At 35.8% G+C, this 22,277-nt stretch overlaps 1 protein-coding gene across 6 annotated transcripts in view; it reads left to right on the forward strand.

Moving 5' to 3' along the window:
• ZNF385B (zinc finger protein 385B) overlaps positions 1 to 22,277 on the forward strand; it is a 167,720-nt gene that overhangs the window by 124,229 nt on the left and 21,214 nt on the right. For all 6 annotated transcript variants that reach the window (XM_050339970.1, XM_050339969.1, XM_050339971.1 and 3 more), the window contains 2 exons: positions 5,550 to 5,660; positions 18,125 to 18,287. In XM_050339970.1, the coding sequence (XP_050195927.1) occupies positions 5,550 to 5,660; positions 18,125 to 18,287 (274 nt within the window). The remainder of the gene's footprint in view (positions 1 to 5,549; positions 5,661 to 18,124; positions 18,288 to 22,277) is intronic.

Genomic DNA, 22,277 nt, shown 5'->3' on the forward strand with positions numbered 1-22,277 from the left:
TTAATGTTTCTGATTTTATGCTGGGCATTTTAAATATGTTTTTTGTTGAGTATGTGTATTCACTTCTGTTACTCTTAATTATCATAATGTGTACAGCTGTGGTAGGAGGCAGTGGCAGAATGGCAGAATTTATGGTAAGCTTTGGTGTATGGTCATTCTCCACAGTGGCAGTGTGCTTGGTTGTTGTAACAGCTGGAACTCAAAACACAGGTGGAGTTCAGTGGTTAAAAAAAATCATAGACCTTAATTTAGGTGTTGTACTGGTAATTTATATATGCCACTATTTTATTTCCAGAGGAAAGAACACAGTATGCTGTAGGGCCACTCTCAGTGTTTTTTCAGAAGCTTTTTAATGCCTACTGGTTAAGTGATACTCAGTTAAATCTCTTATACATGCTTATCAATATTCTGTTTACAAAAGCTTGTTGAACCAGCAACTCTGTATTTGACCAGAGTGATGGGACTTAACTGACCTGAGGGTGTACATTGCCAGTCACAATTTTAAAACCTTACTCAGATTTAAGCTTTTGGTGCTGTTAGGAAAAGACAGAGCTTACCTCTCCACAGGCTCAGTGCAGTTTATTTCTGACGCTCACAAATTGTTGTTGCTACTGTTTGCTGTGTGTAGAGGTTTTTAAAATAGCCAGAGCTTCAGTTTTGCCAAACGAGTTCTTGTGATGCACTTGCCTTTTTTTTTTCTTCCCCCTCTCATCCTTCTGATGCCTACTTTCATGTCTCTTTGTAGTCTGGTTCATTTCTCAGAAGGCACCAGAAGAATCTGTGGTACCGTGACATACAGCAGGGCAGGGAGAGCTTCTGGTAGTAAAAATTGTAAGAGAATCAAGGATGAAATTGTTGAATTGCTGATGATAATGTGTGACAAACAGCTCATCTAAAAATGTCTTTGTACCTGAGGATCTGAGGTGGCAAATGTGATGCAAGTTTTTAAAACTTGCTTTATTTACCAGGCAAATTAATAGATACCACAATAAGAATAGTATAAGAAGACACCTCAAACTGGAAACTGCTTGTAAATTGTCAACATAATTCCTTTTTAAAGGTAATCCTTTCTTTACAAAGCTGTTTGTAGGGACAAACAAATATGTGAATAAGGATGTTTTAATCTGCATAGTTTAAACTACCAAAAGGGTTTTCACAAAAAACCCTTGGCAAAAATTTTTTTGAAAACTAAATGCCAAAAAGATACTTAGGAGGTAAGTGAGCTGAGGAAGTTAGGTAATGGCAAGAAGTTCTCCAAGGTAGTGGAATGGACAAAGAAAGACCACAAAAATTGTGAAAGATCTTGATGAGACTGAAAAACAGACAATAATGGTTGGTGGAATTAATCTATATAATTATAAAGTGATGCATGTGCAAGGAAAATTTCACAAAACTTCATGTAGAAAATAATGTGCTAAGAGTTGGCTATCAAGACTTGGGAGTGAGATCTTAGGTTTGTAATAGTGATTCCCTGAAAACATCAGCTCAGAGTTTAGTATTGATCTACCCATAGTATTGTGTGGTTCCTGTTGGTGTCTTCAATATATATGATTGAATTTTTAAAATTTTGGAAGAGTGGAGATGGGCAACAAGGATGCAGAAAGAAATGGAAATGACTCCATACACAGAATGACTGAGCAAGGCAAAGATAACTTGGGATGGGGTACAGGTCTTATAAAGTTGCATGAAACTATGTTTAAACAAAAGGAATTGTTTCTTGGTGCAGCAGACTGTAGGCATTGGAACTCCATGCTAAATGTTTTACATCAGTTTCAGGGGTAACTGTGCAAGAAGAAGTCACTTAAATGTACCAAATACACAGAAAACACCTAACTCTGGAAAATTTTAGGTTGAAAAATATGAAAAAAACAGCAGAAAATACAATGCCTGTGCTGCTCCTGTTCTGTCCTTTCTGTTGCCAAATTCACATTTTTAAGTGTTTTCAAAGTTAGTCACAACTTTTAGTAGTTGTAGAATATTTCTTACATTTGCATGTTCTGAAATTGGAAAGTCACAGAATCACAGGCTGGTTTTGGTTGGAAAGGACTTCTGGAGATCTGGTCCACCCTCCCTGCTAAAGAAGGTTCACCTAGAGCAGGTTGCACAGAATCATGTCCAGGCAAGTTTTGAGTATCTCCAGGGAAGGAGACTTCACAGCCTCTCAGGCAGGTTACTCAAGTGCCCTGTCACACTAAAAGTATAGAAGATTTTAAATTGTATTCAGATGAAATGTCCTGTGTTTCTATTTATACCCATTTCCTCTTGACCTGGGCACCACACTTGAGATATTTGTGTGTATTGGTAAGATCCCCTCTCAGCCGTCAGTTCTCCAGGCTACAGAAAAAGTAGTAGTAGACTACTGCTGAAACCTGTCTGAATTCTGTCAATCTTTGCTCACTTCTGTAGTTTGGGTGGTTTTAAGGAGACTCATTGCAAAAAGATAGTATCTTCTACTTTGTTGGAAAGACATTTTTAAATTTAACTTTTTATTAAAACAATTGAAAGAGGAGAACAAGGCTTAAAGGTTGTTAAACTTAGATACGGCTACCAGAGCACTGTGAATTGCTTTGTTAATTCCCCCTGTAGCATAAACAGCATAGAGTGGATTTTTATTTGCATTTGTGGGAGCTGTTGCCTTCTGTTATTATTTTGCTTTATAGAACTGGTTCTTAAATACTGGTGCTCCCCACTGGGCAAAGTCTGCTGTGTCATTTTCTAATATATACCTCAGCAAATAACTCTCTCCCTCTTTCCTACTCCATTCCCTCCCTCCCTGCAATGAAGAGGATAATTCTGTGTAGTGATCTGAGATCAGTTTACTCTGCAGCATTGATCTTCTAACTGAGAGATACTATTTTATTTTTCCAGCATGCTGTAATCCACCCCAGGTTCTGATACATTTAAAACCTATTAATTGTTAATGTACACTTCTTGAATTCTAATCATGACCAGACTGCATGCAGGGCTCCGTTTTGGGAAGGATCATTAACTGTTCCCCTGGGGATCCCAAGTGGTACTTTCTGGAGGCAGCGTGAGCTGTATTATTTGTTAGGTTTTGTCCTTGTGCTGCTACATCTTGGTGCATAGTCTGCATTGTATGGTTTTGAACTCCCTTGCCTAGCACTGGCACTGTGGATTGTTATCTGGAATGCACAGAGGAATCATTGATCATTGCTTCTTCTTCCCTTTTTATTTTTTTAAACGGGACTGCAGACGCTAGTGGGTATTTTTGCTGTTTCTTTTCACCGACCTCTGACACTTCAAATGGTTGAGGTACTTTCAGCATTATTCTTTTCTTATAGATTAACTGATCTAATGAGTAGTAACTACCAATTGTTGAAAAGTAAAACTTATCTTCCATTTAAGAAAAACTCCAACCAACTATTCCCTAATAATACAGCAATCTTTTAACATGTATTATAGATGTAGTAATATATACTGACTCACATATTTCTTATAAAATGGAAACTCATAAAAATTTTAATCTGCACGTATAATTGTGATATGTTATGCAGGGAGATGCAATAAATGGTACAAGTCAGAAACAGAATGTTTTTGTTATGTTGTAAGCTTTTAAACTTTGAACTGTTGCTGTATTCTAGAAATGGAGGAAAAAGAAAACAAGGATATTTATTTTAGGTTTTTCTTAAATTTATCACATTCATTGTAACAACACTGCATCATTTAAAAATGCAGTCAGTTTATTTTAGATGAGGTGTTTTTACTTCTGTAATTGTTTTAATATGGTACCTCTATGGCAATGAAATACACTATTTAATGGCAAAAGCTGATAAAAATTAAATCACCTCTCCAGAAAATTTGCTACTAATGCCATTTACGAAGTCATTCATTTGATTTAAAATGAATTCAACAAGAAACCTATGTAACCATCGTAAAAAAAAAATTAAGTGTTTAATGCTAGGTAATAGATTCAGAGAATGTCTTCTTAGGCAGATGCAGTGCAATATGTTTTTCTTGAACATATTCTTTGTTTCTCTGTGTGTGTGCATATATGCAAAGAAAATCCTCATTAGTGCAGGCTTCTCTGGAAGCTTAAAATTTTTACTAAGGGGAAATTACAATCTTTATCCTGATGTTTGGAAAGTCTGGAAGCAGCTAATTTACTGTTCTAATTCTTTAATTAATGAGTTGCTTTAACTTTTCTCTCTTCCTTTAGTAAGTCAGCTTAGTATCAAGTATGTGATTTGTACCACCTGAGATTAAAAAGCCAGGTTTGATTTATTCAAATAGTACTGTAAAGGAAAAAAACTCCATCAGTGTGACTGCAGAGCAAGCTTCCAAAAAATGTAACTTTTTAACAAATCAAACTATTTTCTTCTGAGCTGGTTTTAAAACAAAATGGTGAATGAGCTTTCATCTTATGTTATAAACTACCATTTTTACCCTTTCCTCTTCAGGATCTATTTCTCATCTTAGATGAGGATGGAGGACCACATGTGCACAGATGCTCATAGGATAACTTGGATTGAAAGACGTCTCAGAGGTCATCTGGTCCAACCTCCTGCTCAGAGCAGGATCAGTTGTTAGACCAGAGAAGATACTTCGGTGGTTTTTTTTTAATTAGAAAAATACATTTGAATATTTTTGCATCAGGAAATTAATTTTAATCTGTATTCATGTCACATCAGGAAGAATGACAAATTATGATTAATTGAGGCCTCAACACACTCTGTTTTCTGAACATCCTGTGTTATTCCCCAGCTCCTGCAGTGTTAACGGCAGAGCACTCTGTGATCTTGAGGATATTCTAAACTGGTGACTGACAGGAGTCCTGGTATTTAGCAAAGATGTAATCAGTAATGAGTTCCTGAAAAGGTTCAGTCAAATTTTGGGATTAATGCATTCAGGTTTTCACTTATCTCACATTTTGCACAGTGTTGAAATGTTTTCTGAAGCTCAGTAACTTTCCTGGTACTGACACTCGCTGTGTGTTCTTCCAAACCTAAGGGTTCCCATGGACTCTGTCACTCATCAGTTCTGCATGGAAATGTTTGGGGATTGCAGCCTCTTCTCCCAGCAAGTGGTATTTCTAATGGAGCCTGCAAAGGACCTCCTCTCACAAAAATGTCTCCAGGAGAGAATATTTTATCAAATAAGTGCTAATATTTATCATTGAAGGAAAAACATGTAGAAATAAATGACAGAGACTTGTCAGGATGCTGAGGTTGTTTCTATAATATGTCTGTTGGATCAGCAGATGATAGGAGAGGGCTTTCAGGGGGCTTTTTGCAATTCAGGTGTGGTAGTGGGGCCCTGCAGCATGGAGGATGTGCAGCTTTGGGGAAGGAACTATTCAGTAGCCTGGGGATGGCAGCACCAATGAAGTTGCCTTTTCTTTATAAGCTCTGGCTTGCTACCAATTCCCTAAAGTGTGTTAAATCTAATTATTATGAGGACTAGAATCTTATTTCTCCTGTTTATCTCAAAAAAAAAAGAAAAATCTTCCAGCAGAAAGTGTTTTGGTTTTTTTTCTCCTGTACTGTTTACTCTTCTGAAAAGTTGTAAATTGATTATTGTTTGTTCTCCAGATGGATCCTGTGCAAAAAGCAGTCATAAACCATACATTTGGAGTGTCCATTCCCCCAAAGAAGAAACAAGTCATTTCCTGTAATGTCTGCCAGCTTCGCTTTAACTCTGACGTAAGTACAGCCTATATTCTTTTTTTTTCTTAGTACGTTAGTTATAATTAATCTAAATTTCTTTTTTCCTAAATAAATCATTCCAGTTCTGTCTACATTCTACTCAGCCTGCTGGGTTAGTATTTTATCCACTTGAAGGTGGAAGTCCACAGAGGATGGACTCTTGATTTTCTTAAGTAGGTCTGCCATGATGTCCAATTCCCTGTCCATTGATGATATACCATTTGATGATGCAGTAACCTTCAGGAGGTATTGCAAATAGAAATGTTTAGTTGGTTGAGTTTTTTAAAAAATGAGATGAAGTAGACAGAAAAGCTTCACCATGAGTTCTCCGTGTCATGTTTGCTCCTCTACCAGAAGAAACAGCTTTTTCTTGTTGTTCATACATCCTTGGTGATATGTCTTCAGATTTCTTGATAAATTCACTCTTCTGATAACTTCCATTTGTAATAAATATGAACACTTCTAGCTGTCTTTTTGAGTATGATAAAGTACAAGTAAACTGTTTTCTGAAGTTTAATTAAAAAAAAAAAAGCATTGCAAAAGAGTACATTGAGTGATGTGTTTAAAAAATATATACCCAATTAATGTTTTTCCTGAATGGCTTGAAAATTAAAGAAATTCAAGAAAATTATGTATAAGAAAATTATGAGCTTTGACACTAAGAATATGTACTTTTCTGTTATAATTTCAGTCTCAGAATTAGTTTGCAGACACCTCCTCAAAACTTTCAAGATCTTGGTGCTCCCAGATATCTACAGTAAAGCACCCATACCTTATACCCTGGTTTTCTCTGCCTTTAACATCCCACTTTGAAAAGTGTCTTCTAAAGTGTTTTCCCCAGTTTGGCTTTCTTGGCTAGGCTGGTAAGGATTTTGAAGCAGCACTATCTTAGCTTCAAATTGATTTCTAAATTTGTCATCTTTTGACAAGCTTATTAAACTTTCTTTGAAGTGGCAATATGTGCTTAGTTAACTGATCTCAAAAGTCATTATTTTAAATTTAGTTGCCTTTCTTCTTTAAGGTTAAGATTTAAGGGAAAAAAAAAAATCTTTCTGCTCTTATACTTGGTCCAGATATCTACTTTTACTGATTAAATCAAGGAAGCAATAAAGGCTTTTAAAATTTCTTAGGACTTCACGAATCTGAAACTTGCTCCTGAGCTGGATCTTACTCCATCATCAGGGAGGCAGCTCAGCCTGTCCCTGCTTTTTCTGCTCCTCCTGAGGTCAGGGTCCCTCTGATGATGGGCCTGTCCCTAGAGGAGTCGCTCTGTCTGCACTGACATGCAGGTGGACAAACAGCATGTCAGGCAGACCAACTGAATCACAACTGAGTGACTTGAAATAAACAAAAACATACAGCTGAAATGTTATAGCATTTCATGCATCTGTCAACCAAGCAATTTTTCCTATCTAGCCTTACAAAGTAGAACAAAGAGTGCATATCATGTTCTGCTTTCATAGTGGCACCACAAAAGCACAGCCAATTATAGGCATGTTTCTCCTTCTGGTCCGGGTATATTCAATACAGTGTCATGCTCTTTCTTTCTAAATGTGATCAATATACTCAGTTACAGTTGCTAGAAAATATCATCATCCTTTTGTAATGAATAGTTTTAAGAAAGGATGAAGCACCATGACTGTGCTGAAATGCAACTCCTTACTTTCTACAGCAGTGTAGTTTGCCAGAACATTAATAAACAACATGGAAATTTGGTTTCAGAATATGCAAAGGTTATAGCACTGTTATTAATACCAGAAGATACTTAAATATAAATCTAAGTTTCACAAATATTTCATAACTACAACATACAGAAATATTTGAAGAATGAGTCTTCATAGTGTAGCACTACTATTATAAAAGCTATCTAGCCATTCATTGGATTATTCAGCTTCTCCTGAGAAGCTTTTTATAAGATTTTAGATCTTTCGTCCAGTTTCAGTCATTTGACCCTAAGAATTGTTTATATGAGCATGTGTTGCCTTTTCTTTTCTGAGAGAGTGAGATCTTATTTTATTTTAGATATTATTCTCACCTGTATACACAGACACACATACCCTTTAATCTGCACTGTTATAATTTCACTGAGGTAATACTCATAGGGTTTCAGCTAAGCTCTGCAGTCTCCTATAGTTCTTTCTTAGCTTGTTAAAACTCCTTCACAGAAACAAAAATGTGGACTCTTTGCTTGTATTTTTCTTTCTGGTCCCTTTACAGTGTGAAATTATGCTTAGTGGGTAGAATGGTCTTTACTATCCATCCTGTGTTTGCTGACTGGGGAAAAAGGGAGTCAGATATGTGTGAACCTTGTAATTGCTGAATCGTTCAGAGAATCAGTTCTACGATGTGACATCCTAAGGATGTCAGAAATGTATTGAGTGCCTTTTGAGTGGCATCAAGTTGTGTTAACTTGCATTAAAGCTTCAACACAGCATGTTGCAGAATGAGATTTGTAGTACAACCACTTTACACTTGCAGTTTCTTCTAGCTCTACAAGGCTGACATACTCCTTGTTGTTGATAGGCGTTTCATTTCTTTGACCTTTCTTTGACCTAAATTATGCACGTAATTTAAATAGAAATTACAAAAGTAAGCCCTTAAGTAGTTTTGGGTTTTGTTTTTCTTTTCATTTTTGTTCTCCCAAATGAATTTCACTTGCATGCTATTTGAGGACTCTGACCTGATTCTAGTACCATTTTATGTATTGCATGAGCAACATATAGACCAGTGGATATTCATCTTATCCTTGTGCTGTGGACACTCACTGGTCTGGATCAATAGACAAAAAAAAAATCTGACTAGTCAATTTATATTTGTCAACCCCCCCCTCTAAATTAATGCAGTAAGTTGCAAAGGTTTCAGGTTTCTTTTGCTTGTGTGTCTGCAGGTTTAGCTTTGGTGAGTGCGTTCTGGTATCAGATTCAGAGGCAGGGATCTACAGCTATCTGCAGGAAGAGAAACTCTGATATCAGAGGTGGAAGGAAATTTTAAAATAGTTGCCTTGAATGTGGGAGTAACTCATTTTGAAGTGATATCTTCTGTATTTTGAAAAATAAATTTACTAGGATGATGCCATTTATTTTCTACTGTATTATAATTTGAACAATGTTTCCTAACTCTTTCCTCCAAGTCTTCTGTACTTTTAAAACAATTTTTAAAAGTACAACACTAGGAAAACCTGTCTACAGATCCCAAATTCGATCTAGTTTTAGGCTGATATGTCTGTAATTTTCAAAAAAAGAAATTATGGGTTTTGACTCTTACTCCCAGACATTCACTATCACATTCTATCTGTCCCTTCCTAAAGTTCTTTAGCTGAAGTTTGGTCAAGTTGTATTTTTCTGCTAATAAATTCTGGTATAACTAGTTTGAGCACCCCTTCCAATCTCGACTCCCACAGAAACTGTACTGTAGTGTATTATAGTATAGATGATCTAAGTCTTGAGAAACAGAAAAGTGAAATGCCATTTCTGTGAAGTAAAACTAAAATTGTCTTTATAGCCTGCATGAATAGTTCCTTTTTCTTACTCCTTTTGTTATTGTTGCTGTTACTGTTCATTTTCTGATCTCATTGATGTTTCCAGTAAATTGTTCTTATCTCAACCCATGATCTCTGCCTTTTATGCAGAGAAGCGGCACACGGTTTTAGCCAGAGTAGTAAATTGGAGAATAACTTTTCTAGACCGCAACAGGGAGCTTGCCAACTCCTAATGATACCAGTAAAAGGGTCCAGTAGCAAGAGAGCAAGGGGAAAAATGACTGTTTTCTATCCTATATAGACTCCTTCTCTTGGCTTCGTTCTTTCTCATTCCTTCTGGCCACCAGATGAATATGGAGCATTTTCTGCAGCTGCTGTGTGGCAACAAGTCTTCCAGCAGCTGTGGAGCTTTTGTCAGACTGTCCCAGAGATGCCTCTTCTGTTATGGCATCTGACACTGTAGCTTGCAGCCATAAGAGAAAGTGAGTTTTGGTTGCAAGGATACCTGTTTGGCTTCTGTAGAATTGCTCTTTTCTCCATATCTGTGAATCACCATCTTGTGTTCAAGTAGTTTCTCTGCTTTTCTCCCTCATTATTTATATTTTATTGTTTAGTATGGAGGTTTCTTGGGTTGTTTAGCCTGGAGAAAAGGAGGCTCAGGGAAGACCTTATCTCCCTCTATGTCTGCCTGGAAGGAAGTTGGTAACAAGGTGAGTGTCAGTTTCTTCTTCCAGGTAACAAGCAACAGGATGAGAGAAAACATCCTCAAGTTGTGCCAGGGGAGGCTTAGATTGGATATTAGGAAAAATTTTCTTCACCAGAGAAGGTTTTCAGATAGTGGATCAGACTGCCCAGGGAAGTAGTAGAGTCACTGTCCCTGGAGCTATGTGAAAAAATGTGTAGATGTGGGGCTTAGGGACATGTTTTAGTGGTGGAGTTGCAGAGTTAATGATTGAACTCAGAGTTCCTTTCCAACCCAAATGCTTCTGTGATTCTATTGATAGTTCACAGAGTTTTTAGAGCTTGGGCACTAGATGGTGATGACAGTGCTAAACCAGTCCTTTTTCTCAGCAGACAGACTTCTCTATAGTCCAAACATGAAAATATATTATGCCAGCAGTCCATATGTGTTGTTCTGATTTTTGGTAGTCAGGTTTTTTTGCAAACAGATTTTTGTCATCTGTTTATCATGTCTGAAATAAGTATCTGCTTCCTTCTGCATACTTTCTGTTTCTTATAGAAAAGTCTTTGACTGTTAAGGCCTGGTAGGTACCATCTTATTAATAGGTTGAAATTTGATTGAAACAAACTTGTGTTTGCACAGTGTGTTGCTCTGTGGTTGAAGACTACAAGTCAGTTCTGCTTTTTGGTGTTACTTGCGTAGACTCAAAAATCGAGAGAACGCCTTGTAGGCAGATCAGAAAAAGGAGATGTAACAGTTTGGCATTAAGAGATGCTGAAGGTCATCTTATTGTTGAATGCATTTAAAGCTAATAGAAATGATGTGATGATAGACCATCATTTTAAAAAGCCAGAAGGCAAATTTTTGAAGTTTAGGCAAGTATTATGAAAAATTGACTTTGCAAATTTCAGTGAATCACTCATGCTGTCAAAAAGATAATAAACAAAATAATCAATAGCATCAAATAAAAATCTGCAGAACTGTCATTATCTTTTGTCAAATGTTTTAAATTTTCCTTATAAATAAAACTATATTGATTCTTTGGGCATGGAGGGTAGTGAAGCGGAGAGGAGGTAATTAAAAGCATAAATCTCAGGAACTTGTGAAGGTAATTTTCTGTTTTGTAGACAGAACTGACAAAATGATGAAAGTTGTTCGTTCCAACATGACAGAAATATTGCATGATTATAGGCTACAGGGTTATAACATGCTGAAAGTTCTGTTCAAATAACAGCTATTTAACAGAGCTTTTAACTGAGTTTGGTAAGGTAGTTAAAATATGAGTTGACTTCTTACAACATGGCTGATCTTCACAGCTTTTTGGTTTCTCTATATCTGTGTAATCTACCTTGCTATTTTGAGCAATTAGTTTTCAGAAATCCGTAAGGACTGAATTGATAAAATAATGCATAGCTTTGGTGTAAAAAATGTATGAAGACTCCAGTTTTGCAGATTCTTTCAATTACATCTATTATTAATAAGAAATGAGATAAAACTATATTTTTCAACACTACTTCCTCATTTATAATTTCATGTAATTTTTATTAGAGTTATGATTCTAGAGTAAATTCTTCTTAATTTATACACTCAAATAAATATGCATACTCTTACAAGATGATTCTAACAGCTAAACTATGTGATCAAACATTTGGTAGACATCTTACTATTAAAAAAGGGAGCTTTATAGTTTAAGGTCCACTGCGAATATAAATGGCAATAGGTTATGAACATAAATGTCTCTCTGTTACTCTTGTCTTGCACAGTTAGTTGCTTTCTCTAACAGGACCACTGCTATTGTAATCTACTTGGTGTATAAAAGTGGTCAGGAACACAGGGGTTGAGAGGTGGCCTTTCTACACTGTAAGTTATTGCTATATTTGACATGTTGTTTTTTTAGCTGGAATTTATGTAAAACTTTTTTATGGTGTACAAGAAAAATTCATCTTCATAGTTACTCTGTAACAGAATAGAAGTTTTCAGGATTATTATATCTGTTCAGATATAATAATCTTTCAGTTGTAAATTTTCTACATGGTTGAACTCTTAATGGAAGAAGCTTTGTGGTATTTTCAACAAAATATTTTTCATTAGAGATCACCTCTGTATTGACACCAAATTAATTTAGTATTTGAGATAGAATCATAGAATCTATGATTAAGGTTGGGAAGGACCTCTAAGATCATCAGACCCAACGAGCACTTCCGTCTTCACCACTAAACCATATCCCCAAGTGCCACACCCAGATGGTTTTTTAACGCTTCCAGGGATAGTGGTTCTACCACTTCACTAGGCAGCATGTTAGAGATAAAATTGCTGCTGAGAATACTTCCCATCCACTGTGGAATTCCTGCTTTAGAAAGGGGCAGTAGCAAGTGAGAAAGAATAGGAGCTACAAGCTACCATGTTCACTTCCATTTAGTTGTGGCACTCACCTAGCATTGCACAGCTTAAGGCATGAACCCAGGTTTCCCACATGGATACTTCAAATTCTCCCTTTATTTCTGTACTTCTCCTTCTTAATGTCATGCAGCTCTATATATATTTAATTTTATCAGACTGAATAATGGGTTACAAGATTCAAACATCTAGCTGAAGAGTTGTTGTTACAATTGTTTTATTTCCATGAAGACCTATTGAAGGGCTACTTCAGCTGATCGTGAAGAAACCTGTAAAAAAATCTTGGTCTCTCACACATATGCACTGAACCTTTAGACTTAGTAAAGCCTTGCATAGGTTAATATTTTAATCTCTTTGTATAGTAATAAATTCAGTTAATTAGACATTCATACACCAAGTAGATTCTAAAACTCAGTCATTTGTGAACTGTCAAAATGAATAGTGCTGGTTTCAAATACACTGTCAGTCGTTGCTCCTGACGGGTAATATTCTGATATCCTTTGTACTGCAGTCTGGTCTGTATTTCAAAGTTTTGTTAAAGGTAATACCACTGTCAATGAATCCATATGATCTGCGTATTTCCTGGTTATCTGTATCTATCTAAAGATGCATATCTAAACATATATTTAAATTTAGGCAAAGTAAAGTTACTGAAGTTGTTTTAAGCATTATAATATGCTAACAATATGCACATTTGTTTTCAAAAGCATATTTACATGTAGAAGATTATTTGAATTGCTGATCTTTTATTAGATGCCCTCTAGTATATAAGGTTATTGTATATGTATTATATGTAGTCTCACAGTTTAATATCCTGATTCTTAGATTTTAAACATAATAATTTGTAGTTGAAGGTAGCAATTAAATTTAGATTTTAAATAAAATACAAAATTTGGATCATTTTTAAGAGTGGAAGAAGTTGTCCTTTCTTACAACCAAGTCATTAATTCTTATAACCTAGAGGCTTTCTTAAAAATTAAAAAAAAAAATTTCAAATGTTCATAAACTTTGATTGATGGGTTTTTTTAATTAATACTAAAAGACTGGGAATGGAACTAAAAATCTAGTTTGCTTAAAGAGAGAAAGGGAGTCCTGCCACCATTTAAGGTGTAGAAAGTTGAAAAATTATGGGAGAAAATTGCAAAATTATCTGTCTGTCAATTATATTATTACTTGCAACCTAATTTAAAATACAGCTTTTCACTGATCTTACAAAGATGTAGACATATTTTTAGTGTAATAAAATGTTCATCATGTTGATCAGAAAATAATACCAGACAAATGCATTGATGCTTGTGTGGAATTTGTCCTGTCAGTACAAAGGTATTTTTTGCATTCTGAGACATAATGTCACATTTATTTATAGCCACTTAAAGCTTTTCATGTTCATTGAATCTTAGTAGCCAGTACTTAATGACTTTCTGGGCTGCCTAATAAGTAAGGGGTTTCTATTTTAAAATGTGTAATGTTTGTATATAAAGTTAGTAGACCCCAGTCAGTTTTAGAACTACATGGAAATTAGATTTTTCTTTCAGTGAGTTCTTTCACAGAAATATTTTATTTCACTTTTTCAAAAGTGTCCTCCTTAACAAAGTATAAATTTTATTTTAAAATTATAATAATGTTAGTTCAATTATGACATTTAATATTGACTATATAAACAATAAATTTAATTTAATATTTTCAAATGAAAAATAAATATTTAAGTAATATTGAATTGTAGCAGAGTTGAATTATTTTAGTGTAGAATGTATTAAACCCCACAATAGATGCAGCTGTACACAGTGGAATGAAGTGTTGCACCATTAAAATCATAGTACATGAGTACAAAGAGATTTCTTCATTTTGGCTTTTCCTAACTTTTTTATTTTCTCAGATACGTTTTGCTGATACAGAACTTGCATGCATTAGTTGTACTTAATGATGATCAAAAGTATATTTAGTATCCATTTAAAATACTGCATCCCTAAGATATTTACTCTTAATTTCATTTTATATTTTATATTTTATTGAGGTTTTATATTAAAAGTGCTAAATTATTTTTTATGCACATGACTTTTGAACCCTATGTGTACAGAACTTCCTCTGGATTATCAGAGCAAATGAAAATAAATACTCAGCTTCTTGCCTTGACTAAAAGTAAAAATTTTTTATGTCATGGCGTATTTCAAAGGTATATTTAGTTATTTTAGTGCTGTATTCTTCAAAACTCATAAACTGTGCTCTGTTGCTGTATTTGCGTCAGTAGGAAGTTTTAAAGGGGACTTGGAACAAGTATCACAGAATATTCTGAGTTGGAAGGGACCCTCAAGGATCAAAGTCCAACTCTTAGGTGAATGGATTGAACCCACAACCTTGGTGTTAGAAGTACCAGTCTATAACCAACTGAACTAATCATAGGGTCAAATATGTTTGCCTTTAATGTGGTACATGTGCAAATATTTTATGAAATTAGGGTTAGTAATGATCAGGAAATTAATAATCAGAACAATCGGTACCAGTAATAACCAGAACTTGCATTCTAATTTCAGATTCTCTCAGCTGCCCTTTTTTATTTTGCTTCCTGTGACTCCAGAAAACTCCAAAGGCTTATGTAACACAGGGACACTGCATTTTCAGTTACCAAATCAAATTATTTATCCCACAGTGGATAAAAAACAAACTCTGAACTTCAGGTGTATCTGACAGGACTAGAAACTAATGCTTATGTGGGTAGGAAACTATTGCTTCAATACCTGGAGGAACAGTCCTCCAGCTTCATGCTTGACAAGAGTATCTGTGTTTCTACTCAGAGAACAGAGATGAGTTGAAAGCACCTAGAATTCAAAGGTTTAACAAAATCCAGCCTCTGGAATTGAAACTATACAAATAGTTTCAATTTCTACAAACTGTAGAAATAAATAGTTGAAAGTAACTGACAAAATGAAGCAGTGAAATCATTTTCCAAAGGTAGATTTTGCATCCCCAAGCTACTTTCAAATCAAAACTGGACAATTGGGGGTTTTTCCCTTCAAAGGCATATGGGCTGGTTTGAACAGTATTGGAAAGCGTTGGCATTTTCAAAAACCTTACTTAGATGGTCATAGCAATGCTTTTTGGCCTTATAATGTACAACTCTGAATTTGAGAGATTATGATAATTACAAAACTTAAATCAAAAGCGAGTCTATTCACCACGTTTCCATGAAGCTTTGCTTGTGTTTATGGAAATCCGAATTTTAATTCTGCCTGGGCTTGTTTGTTCTCAACAGGTCTCATGTACACTATATGAAGGATTGAATGAAGGGAATCAAAGACTGTAGTAGGTTATTACTGATATTGCAGGCATTATTATTGCAAATATCAGCAGAAAGGCTTATTATCAAGGAATTGACTTACTAAGTCTTTCTCTTGAGTGCATTTATGTCTCTTACGTTATAGCTTTGGCCTCAGGCAGCATATGATCCTATCAACAGCAAACATATGCGCAGTGCATAGAGTTCAAATATTTAAAGGGACATCATCAACTTGAGGATGCTTGAGTGAAAATCTTATACTTGGTATTATTTAAATTTAAAAGTATTGGAATGGAAAGGGTATATATTCACCTCAATTTCTAGTTTCACTTTTTGTACACTGTAATGTTTGAATAGTCTGTTTAATTTTGGTGATGGAAAATATTCCTTCCAGTGCATCATTTAGCAACAGCAAAGCCTAAGAGAAATGCAAAAAGCACAGCAAAGGTGGAAAGAGACAGGGTGAGACTGCTGTGCCTGCGTAAGGCCCATTGACATAACAGGGCACAAACAGAACTGTGCTCCTCTGCCCACGTTGAGAGCTGAAGAGGTCTAACTCAGAAGTTGACAAGTGTCCCTTTAAGTAGTGCACGTAGTTCTAGTGGTAGAGCTGGTTAGTTGTTTATAATCCTTAAATTGTGTTTTGTATGCGTGTTAATATTTCAAAGGTTTTAAAATCAATAAATAGTTTATTAGCAATTGATGAGTAAACTCTACTGGTTTTGTAATAAAGTTTTTCAAAAATATCTCAGTTTCAGAGATTCGATGTAAAACTAATCTGGCAGCCTTTCTTACTGAATGCTTGCTAACTGAAATAAAAGGAAAGATGCAGCCACAATGTCACATACACTATTCTTTTGAGGTGGAAAGCACAGTGTTTCACGGGGTGTGTAACTGCAGTAAGAAACTTTGGTGTATAAGAGCTTCACTCCTCTATTTTAGCGACAGTTCTCCATCAGTTTTATAACTTGTGTGAGGACTCCAACATGCACTCTGTTCTCTTGTCTGGTCCAGCTGTTTCTACTCTTCACTTCCAGTCTACCATATGATAAAGCTGTTATTACATGCTGTCCCAAGGTGACTGTATTGTAATGCCTACTTCTGCTGATCTTAAACCAATTCTCCTCATTATGGCAGCACTTTTTATGGAATTCAAGCATCTTAGTTATTACAGTTGCTCTTTATAAAAAGCATGTGATTTGTTTCATGGCTCGCTTCATTTAACACAGTGAACTAAATAAAATTGAAGAGAGAGAATGAATGTGTTTTTGCATGAACATAGTAACAGTTTATTTGCACTGATGTTTTTTCTATGCCAGGTGCCAAGATGTGGTTACATGAAGCATGCTTTCTCTGAGTGTTTTAATTTTAAGTGAAAGACAATATTAACTTTTTTAGTTAATATATAACCTTCAATAGAGGCACCTAATCGTATGTCTGAAATTTATTTTTTTTTTAAATTGTGTTTTGGAATATTAATAATGCAAAACTATTGCTGGATAGTACAGTGTTATGAAAATGGACTGTCTGGGTTAGGTTTGTTTCTTACTCCTTGTTTGGTAAATTCATTTATTAAAAAGTCAAGGAAAACATTTAAATTCATTAGCTGAAATTTCTAAGCTCTAGAGTTAGTATTAAGCCTGTAGTGCCTTAGTTTTGTTCCAAACAAAGTAGTCTGATTTGTCAAGGCCACTGATTATATAGAGTCAGGAATGATAAAAGGAACTCAAAACCACTGAAAAAATGGGCATTCCTTTATGTGTCTAGCTTTACCCTAGCAACTCCAAAAACACTGACCAAGTTTCTGCAGATAGTTTTAAGACAACAGTGAAGTAAACATTGCATCTCAGTACATATTTCTACTGTTCTGTTTGGCCAGATTAAGAAGACGAAATTATATATAAAGCACTTCAACCAAAATAAATAATAATAATTAGAAAAAGCTCCTCTCCTTCCTGTCTTTAAGGTTCCAATTTTCGTAGTCTTCAATAAAAAATATTCACAGCAATTTATAAAGCAATCAAGACTGATAAATATTTAGCTTTCTGTGTTGTAGTTGGGTCTACTGAAGTTTATAGCTATGGTGTTTTTTCATTTTAACCCTTCTTTCTTGATCTAATATTGAAGTCATAATTTTTCAAGTTTCAATTGCTGTTAGTGTGAAGATGAAAATACTTTATGACGTTTGTACTAGATCAAACAGAAAGAAAAATGGATTATTTAATCTTGTCACAGCATGGTACGTCTTTCTAACTGCAAGCAATAAGTCTAAGGAACAGTACATGAAAACTGAGAAGCATCTTTCTGAATTGGATGTGTTTACATTTGTATAGTGCTTTAAATCTTTAAGCACCAAGGAAGCAAAGAATTACATTAGGGGTGGCAGAGCTTTATGTAATCTCAAAGCCTCTTTTTCCAAGTTGCTAAAAGCATGCAACTTTCATTAAAATCCTATCATTTGAATATATAAGAATTTACATCCAGGAAAACTGTTAGGGATAAAGCCATTAGAATTTTTTAGGTGGAATATAATGGTGCCTACTATTGAAAGTGTCACTTTTCTGCCTTGTCATCCATTGTATTATATCCAAGTACAGAAAAAAGTGAGCCTGATTTGTTCTCCTTTGTAGAGCCAGGCCGAGGCCCACTACAAAGGAAGTAAACATGCCAAGAAGGTCAAAGCACTAGAGGCAACGAAAAATAAACCCAAAGTTGGTTCTTCCAAGGACAGCGCAAAGGCTAGCCCAAGCTGCTCCACCACGCCAGTCACAGCCAACATCTCTGACAAATCAGGTCAATGAAAACTTTTTGTTCTATACATTCTTTACTTTCTCCTTTTTTTTGTGTTTGTGTGAGAGAATTTGGTTGCATGATATTGATCCATGACTTCTCTTTTCTGAAGTATATGCTGTGCTTTCTTGTACAGAATTTGTTTTGATATTATCAAAGTGCTTTTCATATCTGTGAAACATCTGCTGCCCCTGAAATACTAAAGTCTAATTTTAAAAGACCTGTCAAATTTACTCTTTTAAAGTGTGGATGTTGTTCATATGACAATAATAATGGATGGATTGGGTGGAGGGTTAAGTCTGAGATGTATATATTTAGCTAAAGCACAAGACACCTTTGTAAGAAATTTTTCCTTCCTGAAGAGGATAATATTGCACGGATAGGGAGACACACCTACAGAAATGTGAAGCCTTGTGGCTTAGGTATTTCATGACTTTCATGGCTTGTTAATGCTTCAACATCAGGGGTTTTTTTTCTTACCCCTCCTCTCCTCCCCCTCCAGATCAGTAATCTGAGGAAGATCAGCAACACTAATATTGGAGTGGACTTAGAGTGGACTTGCTTGGAGACTCAAGCAGTGGAATTGCTTGAGTCTCTTTCTGCTCTGTCAGTGTTGTATTACTGAATGAAACGAGAATTTCATGAATTCGCTGACAATCTGAAATACTGTTCCATGTTGTCCAGGAGAAGCCACCTACTGTGGGTTACCCAACTGTCAGTCCAATAGACTGCTGCTGAGAGATTTGCTTCTGCCTTGGTAGCCATTTAGTATCCTCTTCACCAGAGCTGATCTTGTCTCAGGTGCTGTGAGGTGAATGACACAGTTTTTTGACATGCATACACACACACACACACAAAAAAAAAACTTCAAACCAACTCAAAAAAAGTATCAGTGACTATTTGTCATTCTGCATCAAAACTGTCTTTGGGTCCATAGCAAGGATAACAGGTCCCAAATTTTGCATGGATTTACCTACCAAATCACATTTTAGGTTTGAGAGAGAGAACATAAATCCAAGGAGCATCTTCAGGTGAACAAGCCATGCTACTATTAAACAGTAACAAGCAACCATTGATCTAAGTATAAGGTGGACTGTTGAATGGAAAAAGATTTAAAATATTTCATAAGTATTTTACTCTCTGAAATATAAAATATATCTTGGTGAGAACTCAGTCAACTGCTTAAGTAAGATATCAGTTAAAACTTCAAAGGATTTAACCTGTTGAGTGCATTTGTGATAACATAGTTGTTTAATGCTGTCCCTCTCCTATGCCAAAGGTTGAGGTCCAAATAACAAAAGTTTCATCATCTTTTACAAACTCCATCATCTCTTCCATAAGTCTGGAGCTGTCTCATGTTTCCTTTGTCTAACTGTGAGTTCTGAATTGAATTCATTTTTTTCTTTTCCATGAAATGTATCTAAAATCTACATTTAGTTTTTGATAAAATAATATAACCAATCAGAAGGGGAATCTTCTCTTGATTTTTTTTTTTAAATTGCCCTGCTTTGACAGTGTATTGTTTTATGCTATTAATTGCTCTGTACTAATTAGACAGATTACCATCTGTGTCTGTTGGATTTTACCACTGCAACTGTTTCTACATAAAAAATGAATCATAGTGGCAATTTAGTTAAACACGTTCTTCCCATTGGAGAACGGTGGGATTCTCTGTGGAGAGGAGGCTCCTCAGAGCCTGTTCCTGCTGTACAGGAGATTGCAGATGGGATGTTTGGGAGGACAAAAACTTGAACCTGGAACAGCAAATTCTCTGTATATGTAGGGAAAGTTGGTCACAGAGGTGGGGAATGGCTTGAAGACTGGGGTTTTTACCAGGCTCTGGAGTTGAGACAAACCACAGTTTTGTTCAACTACACTTTCCCGTACACAGGCTATTGTTCATCTATTCTTTAGCATATGTTTAGCTCCTTAACACAATGCTTATTGCAATAAGAATTGCTTCTGGGAATTAGTGGGATTTTGTGGGTTTTTGCCTTGGAGCAAATTAACTGATGCAATTTTTTCTGAATAATTTAATACAGCTTTCATTCTCTGAGAAATGGATTATTACAATGTATTAACTATTCAGAAATATTTTAATTTTACTTAAAAGATATTTAATACTGAGAGTTTCAGTTCATGTGTGTATTTGTAGTCTTGTTTTTTTTATCCTGATTTCCAGAGGAAATGAGACTACAGTCACATGATCTATCCTTGTCTTTGTTATTCTGTGGCTCTGTCTTCACAACCTTGACTATATTGCCTAGTGTCAAAAGATAAGAAAAAAAAGACATTATGAGATTTTAATGAAGGTTCTATGAGTTTGGTGAAAATTGGCACATAAGTAGAAGAGAAGCCCTAACTTAGGGTCCATCCTGAAAGAGGCTGCCATTTTGCTTGGCCTGCTGACTGGCCAGGGACTCTGCGTTCTAGGCTGAGGATTTAAAAGTGTGTAGGTGTGGTGTAAGTCTGAAAAAATTGCATTAGAAGTACATAAGATAAATTAAGGAAGGAAATTTAACTCCACCACTTGTGGAGCTGTTGTTTAGCCACTGTGCTCTGGGCAGTTCCTGAGACATGTTCATCGAGCAGTAAATCATTTCTGCTATCCTTTTCTTGTGTATGGAAGCGTAGAAAGAGAAGCTAAACAGAGAAGACAGTTTTAAGTTCTTGTGTTCTTTTTTCATCTGCTGTACTTCCACAGCTATTAGTGCCGAATAGGTAGGAAATATTATAGTAAACTAATACAACTGCAATTACTATTCTCTTATGTTGATCTGCTAATAAAGAACACAACAGACATGACCAGCACCCTTTTTGATGTGCTGCCATTCTGAGTGAGATAACGATGAATGATTTGGAGCTCTCCAGACATAGCAGTTGTTATATATTGAACTAAAATGTCAAGTTTGCTACATGTTCTGTGGGTCAGACATAGCGTGAGATCCAAAACAATTACTGATCAGAAGTCACCACTATAGTACTAACAGAAAAAGGAGCTGTTAGCTTGGCTTGTATGAGGAATCCGTCAAATGCAAACTCCAAATTCATCCAGTTTTTATTTTTCAAAATTTTTGATGCAGTGGTCTCTCTACAGCTGTTCTTTTCAACTTGAGAAATGTGGCTGCTGGTAGAGCTGTGAAAGTTATATTCATTTTTAAGGTCTTTTGGGGTGTTTCCAGAAGAACGTGGTTTCCTGCAGACAAAAGTAACCTCACCCAAATGGAAAGGGGTGACTGTGGGACTCGATCTGAGCATGACAATGCCCACATTGTGAGAGAGTGGTTGTCCCTGTTAATGTTAATAATACAGTATGACTTGGCAATGGCATTTGTAAATTTGTCATCAGGAAACATGTAACAATAAAGCATTGTACAGGAATGGTATAGGTGGCTGCAACCTCAGGAAAGTGGATATTGATGGGTTGAATTGCACAAGTTTTGCATTCTAACATGATTAGGCTACTATGTGATCTCGTTTTCCAAGCTCACAACTCTTTGCTGTTCAGAAAATATTTGTATACTGATAATTGTAAATACCACCGTCCTATCCTGTTCACTCTGCAGACAGGAAGAAAATGCCACAGATTATGTGAAAAGGTTGTTGTTACCCCACTTCTTGTTGGGTCATCTCTGCTTGTCCTGATGGATATTTGCAGATTAGAGGTGGCCATAAGGGACCCTTTCATAATATGTCTCCCACACAGTTTCTCAAACCACATAGGAAAAGTCTGCTGATGCCTATAAAGCAATTTCATATGATAGAAAATCACTACTGTGACACTGCAAACTTTTTATGTAGCTGCTTTGAGATGTGTTTACAGAACAGCTGTGCTAAAGAGCACTGGGAGCTGCTCTTTCCTGAGGATCTGTGGTCTGTTGGTCCTGGATGGTGGTGTATTCTGGATCCTGGTGGGCTGGATGCCAAGTGCCCCTCAAAGCCACTCTGTCACTCCCTTCTTCAGCTGGGCAGGGGAGAGAAAATATAACTTAA

The sequence above is a fragment of the Myiozetetes cayanensis genome, unplaced genomic scaffold, assembly GCF_022539395.1.
Source record: "Myiozetetes cayanensis isolate MyiCay16 unplaced genomic scaffold, myiCay2020 scf9, whole genome shotgun sequence".
Taxonomy (NCBI): domain Eukaryota; kingdom Metazoa; phylum Chordata; class Aves; order Passeriformes; family Tyrannidae; genus Myiozetetes; species Myiozetetes cayanensis.